At 40.8% G+C, this 7686-nt stretch overlaps 1 protein-coding gene across 3 annotated transcripts in view; it reads right to left on the bottom strand.

Annotated features, from left to right (window-relative positions):
* LOC106533758 (phospholipase D1) overlaps positions 1 to 7686 on the bottom strand; it is a 33373-nt gene that overhangs the window by 16116 nt on the left and 9571 nt on the right. For all 3 annotated transcript variants that reach the window (XM_014030192.1, XM_014030191.1, XM_014030190.1), the window contains exons 2-8: positions 3447 to 3617; positions 2282 to 2445; positions 2064 to 2206; positions 1885 to 1993; positions 1738 to 1803; positions 832 to 890; positions 311 to 403 (exon numbers count right to left, since the gene is read on the bottom strand). In XM_014030192.1, the coding sequence (XP_013885646.1) occupies positions 311 to 403; positions 832 to 890; positions 1738 to 1803; positions 1885 to 1993; positions 2064 to 2206; positions 2282 to 2445; positions 3447 to 3585 (773 nt within the window). In that variant the 5' untranslated portion in view covers positions 3586 to 3617. The remainder of the gene's footprint in view (positions 1 to 310; positions 404 to 831; positions 891 to 1737; positions 1804 to 1884; positions 1994 to 2063; positions 2207 to 2281; positions 2446 to 3446; positions 3618 to 7686) is intronic.

Here is a 7686-nt window from a genome sequence, read left to right as displayed (position 1 = left end):
CCCCCACCCCCCCGACTGACTTGCTCTCTCGCGGGTTGTTTAACTCAAGCAGAGTAGTTTTTCTGAGCGTATGTTTGTGTGTTTCTGTATAAAACACAGGATCATCCCCACATGTTTGTCATGTGTGTTTCTCCAGACGGATGTTCTGAACTGCATTTCGTTCTGCACTGCATCTCGATGTTGTGTGTGAATGACAATAAACACCTCTGATTTCTGATTTTTAACACTACTTATGTTTCCCTACAAGACATCAAATTTAAAGTTGACTGAACCATCATATAAACATTAACGTCCGCCTGTGTTTACCCACCGTTTGGACCAGCGGTAGAATATCTTGCTGTGACCGAAGCAGTTTATCCCAGGGATCCGGTGTCCACCTGATCTCTTCAGCACCCATCCTTCTCTGAAACACAGAGAAACAATCAGTAACTCAACAAATGAGCTGGATTCACTTTCAGATTTACTCTTTTTCTCTAAAATAAAGTGAGGATTTCTGCTTTAACTGAGTCTTTACCTTCATCCTGAGTAATTTACAGATCACAAACCAAAGAAGCCACAGGTGTTTTAATATAATAAATGATAAAATAACAGCGGGGAAAAAAATCACAGAGACTCCATTCCACTTTTGAATTAAAGCTGAGATCCAGACCTTTGCAAYGRTGTGTGCCATGCCGGGATTGGGCACTGCCAGGCCCGGCTAGGCTGCTAAYAAACCCGGTCTCGGGCCTGGATCAACGGTTTTTGCCCCGCTGTTCGCTCCTTTCTCCGCGGGGAAAAACAGACTTTTAATTCTTATTAAAGGCTTTGTGTCTGAGAAACTGGATTTCTTACAAGCCTTTTGGTCCCAGGTCGTGGATAAAGGACAGTTGGCTGACTTCAATGAACTCCATCTGATAAAAACAAAAAAAGGATTATTACTTTTATTTAAGGTCAGATTGTGTAAAAGGCTATTTTTCACAGCAGTTTAGGAAATTAGGGAAAGTTTCTGAGAAAATGGGGGAAATTTTTTACCAAAAGAAAATTCATGTTATTAACAAAAAATAATTGTTTTTACATCACATCATTTTTTATGTCAGACACTAATTWCAGAAAAATGTGTTTAAAAACATCAAAATGAGTGTCTCAATCAGCTCATCACAGCTTTACATTYTCTCATCCAAACAGGTTTTTTATTTTGTCATATTTACTTCACAAAACATTGCAGTGAYATAAAAATGGACATTTGTGACCATCAGAATCTTCTGTGGCTCACAGGCAGGGGCGGAGCCAGAGGGGTGGCTGAGGAGCCAATGACACCCCTGGAACCGGATTGGCCACCCCCAGGTACCACACCCACATAATTGAAAGTGGGCGGGATCTTGATTTTTGTATTTTATATTTTGTTAAATTGTTCTCTGATACTGTGTTAATATTTTTTCCACTGTGAATGTTTAAAAATGACTGAATTATAGCTCTTTGTAAAACTAGCTTCAGGATTATTGGTTAGCTTAATTTGGGATTCTCACTGGCAAACRATTCTTAGYTACTCTACAACAAATTAAATCAWAAAATGGCTGAATTGTAGCTTTTTTAAGTTAGCTGTGGTGGCCATTTTGAATTTTCAGATCCAGAGTGTTTTTCTTTATTTTGATGCGGTCACTCCGTATAAAAAAAAGTCCTAGCTCCGCCCCTGCTCACAGGAGAGGATGTTTCCAGGATTTCCAGGACCTTTCTGGCCCAGTTCCGAGAAGATCTTACCGTGGCGTAGTGGTTCCTGTACATCTGCATCTTCAGCAGCTTGTTYAGGTAATCCTCCAGTTGTTTCTGCAACAGAAAACACAAAAAGAACAAATTCATGTCCACAACCATCAAATCCAAACGTTTCCAAACAYGGAGGAGACGAACCCTGCGGCTGGAAACCCGCTCCTCTCGGCCCAGCTCCTCTCCTCCTCCTCGAGGGAGAACGGGCATGGCCTCKGTCCTCATCATCGTCCTCCTCCTCCTCACCGTGTGACTGCAGGGAGACGATGGGTGAGAAGRTTCTTCATCCCAGCTCCAAACACAAATATAAAAACAGGTTTTACCTGCGTGAGGGCAGCGGCAGCCTCATGAGGGTCCTATAGGTCCTCATCTCTCTGTGGAGCTCCATGAAGTGTTTCTCCTTCTTCTTCACGGTCCAGGTGAACTCCCCGTGCTTCAGCTCGATCTTGTAGAGAGCCGGCATGGACTGCAGGCAGCAGAACCTTCGGTTAGTGAACTCGTCTCTTGTTAGGGCTCAGAAGCCTCGGCCCGGTCCACGCACCTTGTTCATGCTCCTCTGGGTGCTGACGCTGAAGCGGTCCTGAGCCACCGTGTAGCGCTCCACATCCAAAATCTTAGCCGTGATGGGAGAGGACAGGAAGACCTGGGCCTCGACCTCCCTGAAGCCCACCGTGTGGTAAACATTCGCAAAGGGCAGCCGGTCTCCTGCAGAGGAAAGACAAACCTTTAYAACACACAGCTAAAATGAAGCTGATGTCTCGCTGCTCTTCATAACGTCAGCGAGGGTTTGTTAGAGGCTCACAGAAACCTGAGTCCATCCAGTTTCTGAACTGTAGACCGTCAGATCTGGATCTAGATTTAGACCAGAAAACATCCAGATCCAAAAACCACAGCCAAAATATCAACAAGTCACATTTTCTGCTAACATACAGCTGAATGCTACACGCTAAAATCTGTGACAAATAAAAATCAAAATGGACAAGTTGTATCTTCTGCAAACATACAGCTAAATGCTACGCGCTAAAAGCTAAAATTTAGGACAAATAAAAATCAAAAGGGACAAGTCATACCTTTGGCTAACATACAGCTAAATGCTACATGCTAAAAGCTTAAATTAATGACAAAAATATTTCAATTGTTCAATTTAAAACAAGCAGAAAAAGATAAAATCGGCCAAACAGTAGCTAAAGGCTGAATTTGGCCAAACTATACCCAAAAGCTAAAGTTAGCAAAATGACAAAAACCTAAAATTAGCAAAGCAGTAGCTAAAAGCTAATATTAKCAAAAATGTAGCAAATACCTAATGTAGAAAAACAGTAACCAAATACTGTAAATTAGCTATGTAAAAGCTGGAGGCTAAAATCAGCAAAACAAGAGCTAAGGGTTAAATTTTGATTTAAAAAATGCAAAAATGAAGCCAAAAAATAAGTAGGAAAACAGGAGTCAAAACCTAAAATAGCTAAAAGAAATTGGAAGCTAAAATCAGCAAAACAGTAGCYAAAGGATGAATTTTGCMAAACTATAACCAAAAGTGAGAGGGCGATAAAGTCTAAAATTATCAAAAACTTAAACGAATAGTAAAGCTATCGAACATGCAGCCAACACCCAAAGTAGGAAATCAGTACTCAAAACSTAAAAGWRGCAAAACRRTAGCTAAAGGTAAAGCTAGCAGAGAAGCTAAAGCAGTTAGCGGTGACGTCAGGTACCCGCCGTGCTGCTGTTGCTCGTGTCGTAGTCGTCTCCGCCCAGGTCCAGCTCTCTGGTGTCCAGCTTCTCCATGATCCCCGTCATGTCGGTGGCCACCAGCTGTAAGGTGCTGGAGGTCGCGTCGGTCGGCTGCAGCATGGTTAGCACTCGGCTYGGAGCCCAGGGCTCACCTGGAGAGACAGGTAGAGAGGGTGGTGTGAAGTTAGAAGCTGAAACACGTTTTATGTTTATTAAAGTACAAAAAATATACAAATATAGATGAGATGCTATTAATAATCATAACAAAAAAGCTTTTAAATAAAAAAATATTTTTCATGGATTTAAAGATGCTCTGCTTCATTTATTGCACCCTGACTATCAMTSCAGACTAAACTCAAATGCTCCTTCRTGTGATTTTTATTGATGTGGAGGAAACGTGGCTGTAATTGCTCATTTCTAGTTTTAATCTCAGTTCACATGTCGCCCAGTCAGAGGCGTTTACTTTAATTCATGCTGTTGTTTTCAACTCATTCTGGGTCAGATTCTGTGGAAATCCCTGAAGTTAATCCTCTTTGTTCAAGAGTGACCTGTTTTCCTTACACTTTCTCAGCCACGTGCATGTTTGTAACMAGGAAATGGTTGAAAACGAATCCCTGCTAATCCATGTCATGTGGATTAGTGTCAAAACGGATGTGATCTGAGGTGGGTCAAAGGTGGCAGTGAGTCCACAGAAACCAGACAAAATATGGAAAATGTCCAAGAAAGAGTAGAGTCGATGGTTAAACTGAAAATTAAGTGAAAGCTAAACGAAGCAAAAGTCTTATGGGCTCTCCTACAGGTGGTTGGCCCACAGGAAGCACATATCTCATTCAGCTGAGCACAAACAAGCCCCTCCCCCAGGTCTGGCTCCACCCACTTCCAYGTGAAGAACATCAAGCTCCTCAAAAGAATCTGAACCTCAGAAATATTAAATACAACAAAAAATGGTGTTAATTTCTAATAATGTAACATGTTTTATATCTGAAACAAAGTACTGAACAAAATACAGAAATAATTTCTGTGGAAAGTTTATGAAGCTGTTGTTAACTGTTGCGCTAACAGCTAGCATGTGTGCGGGGCTAGCATCAATTTTCAAAAGTTTCATCTTGTTTCACACAACCGTTTAATAAACTTTTACATCATCAATTTCATGCTAGTTACTACAGCAGGAAAATTATTATCCAACAGGAAGTGCTACAGGCTAACTGCTACTGTTTACGAATAATCACATAACTTTATACAACTAACCGTGACATGAGGCAGATGTTCATGTTAAGGTTTATTAAAGTCCTGTTTGCATGAACTGCACTGAAACATTTCAGTTTAGAGCTTATTTTACACAACATTAAACCACTTTGACTTGCTCAAGCTAGCTGTTAGCTAGTAGCTTGGGCTGTTAGCCTGTTAGCTTGTTAGCTATACATGAGCTAGCCTGAGTCTGACCAGAACCAAAGAGGCTCACTGTCATCTTAAGCTGTTGAAGCAAAGATTATTTTTTTAAATCTTTACATCATTGTCAGTTATTGCAGGTATTCTGGCCAAAATATTCCTACAGGAAGTGAAGTAGGCTGCACAGGAAGTGMCACGCCTAGTTGATGCCTCCACTATTTAATTACGTGAAAATTCAAAGTTTTACATAAACCATGCAGTGCATTGTGGGTAGTAGAGCAATGGTTGGTAAAACATAATTCGGATGAATCAAAGCATATATTATATTATATTAAAGTATATTATAGTATATTAAAATATTTTATTTGGAGGACTAAAATTGTTTGAAGACAACAGCTCAATGCTTCAGGGGCTACTTAGAATAGGTGATAAGTTATCTGTTATAAAGTCACCTGAGTGTGAATACAGGCATTCATTTGTTGTTTTATTATTAATACCACAACAACAAGTCATCAGCACACAGTGAAACCTCTGTGCAGAAACATCAGCACGTGTCGACAGTTTCAGCTGCTGCCAGGYCAGTTTGGATAAATTTATCTGAATAAATCCAGGATTGGATCCATCAGTCAGTCTTAGTTTGGTTCAACAGTTTAGCTCATGAATATTTCATGGCAGCAGAAAACAAAGCTGGCGGCTCTCACGGCTTCAGATTGACCTGATTTTTATGTATGAGCTAACGATACGTAGCAAAGCTGCAGCCAGTGAGAGGCGCTTTGTTTGGGTGTGCTGTGGAAAGTGAAATTGTGGTTTTTCTGCGGTCTGTCTGCTTTCACTTCCTCCTCCAGACACAACTATSATCAAACCACAGAAAATACGAGCTTCAGAACCACAGTGGTGTCAGAGCTGTTAGACTGCAGAAACACAAGCTGCAAAACATCAATTCAGGCTGAAAATACAGCTAATTATATTCTGTAAACTGAAACACTAAACCTTTAACACTGAAACACTAAACCTGTTTTTAAGAAGAGGCAGATATGTTCTTTCTGCACCCTTTTCATTTAATAACGGGTTTACTTTGTTTTATTTTATTTCTTTGTTTTGTTTTAATATTTCTTTGATTTTAAAAATGAAATAAATACAAAAAACATCTTCAATCTATCAGTGAAAGCTGAATAAATTAAGACTTTTAGTTTTGCTCAAACAAACTCGAACAGAATCAGCAGTTCAACCTAAAGAGACTAAAAACCATCAGGTTCTTCCAAACCTGGACCAGGTCTAATGGAACCCTCAACCACTCGTCGTCCTGGACCGAATGGGTCTCATTATATTAATTATTCATAACTGATTTAAAAAACATAACCAATGTGAGTGCTGGTGCTGCTGGTTCCACACAACAAACCTAAAAAAGGACTATTTTATTTGTGCGTATGTAATATGTAAATAATTTGTGTGTTTGTGTAATATCTGTCAACATCGGTTATAGGCCACAACACCAAAAATAATATCCGATATCATCTGAAATTTTCTTATCGGTGCATCCCCAGTCCAGAGGATCACCTTTGGATCAGTCAGTTTTAATAACTGCAGGTTTTCAGTAAAAACTCTGGACCAGATGTTCAGTCTTGAGTTTGTGTCACAGAAAATGTGGTCCAACCTGAAAGCGGCTCACGTCACAGGTGGTTCCTCTTGTCCTGCTCTAAAAGAAAAATCCCCATCCTGCAGCGTTTGAATGTCAACAGCCTCTATGCAAATGTGGTCATTATATTCCTGAGAACAGGAGGCCGTAAACACGGTTTGTTTCAGCCTAAACAAAGCTCGGTGTCTCGTATGAAAATCATCCAGCTCTGAGCTGGGCTTGCATGAAAAGGCGTGTCGAAGGCGTGTCGGCTAACAGAGCTCAGGTGAACCGCTCGTTCAGAGAATAAAACAGAAAAAGTCAAAGAAAACGTAAAAACACAGCTGCAGTTAMAAGAACCTTTCTTTTTTACCAGTGTGGATAGTTTATATTCAAACAGCTTCAGTGGGTTTTAAAACACGTCTGAAGACCTCAGGGTTTTTGTGGTCCTTGTTCTGGACCAAGCTGACAAAATTTAATTAAACTCTGTGGTTTTTAGGAAATTAATCATGTTTTATTCTGAGTCCACAGAGTTCTGATCATTAGGTTGTGGTTTTAGGAAAGCGTAATGTTTAAAGCGTTRATGTCTGATTTMTCCAATCAGAAACCAGCTGTGACCACAGCATGACGCTCCCACCTCCGTGCCTGACAGCTGGTTCAGTGTTCTGAGGTCTGAATCCATAGTCTCGTCCTTCACGCTCCTGTTTCCTGTCAGAAGCTTTAATGAAACGTGACCTGGGGTTAGGTTGAGTTACGTTAACGTTGTTTTTTYAACCAAAGGTCCTGAGAAATAGAAACTGGACGCTGCAGCGCCACATCTGAAGGAAAYCAAAGTGTTGAAAGAGGAAGTAAAACCTCAGAGTTGTTCACTGCGCGGGGAAGGAACTTGAGAAATATTTAAGAAGAAATTCAAAGTTAGGAAATGTCTCCCTGCACTGAATTCATCACGTCTTTATAAACTTTTTATTAAYATCTGAAAGCAGCATTTACTACGTTTAATCTGGTGTCCACATCCAGCTGTCTCTGTGTGAGGGGCGGGGTCAACTGTCCATCACTGAGACACCTGGACATGTCTCCAGTCCATCACTGAGACACCTGGACATGTCTCCAGTCCATCAGAAACACCTGGACATGTCTCCAGTCCATCACTGAGACACCTGGACATGTCTCCAGTCCATCAGAAACACCTGGACATGTCTCCAGTCCATCACTGAGAC

Source organism: Austrofundulus limnaeus, unplaced genomic scaffold, assembly GCF_001266775.1.
Source record: "Austrofundulus limnaeus strain Quisiro unplaced genomic scaffold, Austrofundulus_limnaeus-1.0 Scaffold1014, whole genome shotgun sequence".
Classification (NCBI taxonomy): domain Eukaryota; kingdom Metazoa; phylum Chordata; class Actinopteri; order Cyprinodontiformes; family Rivulidae; genus Austrofundulus; species Austrofundulus limnaeus.
The sequence above is the reverse complement of the archived record's forward strand: the minus strand, read 5'-3'. Positions and strand labels throughout refer to the sequence as shown.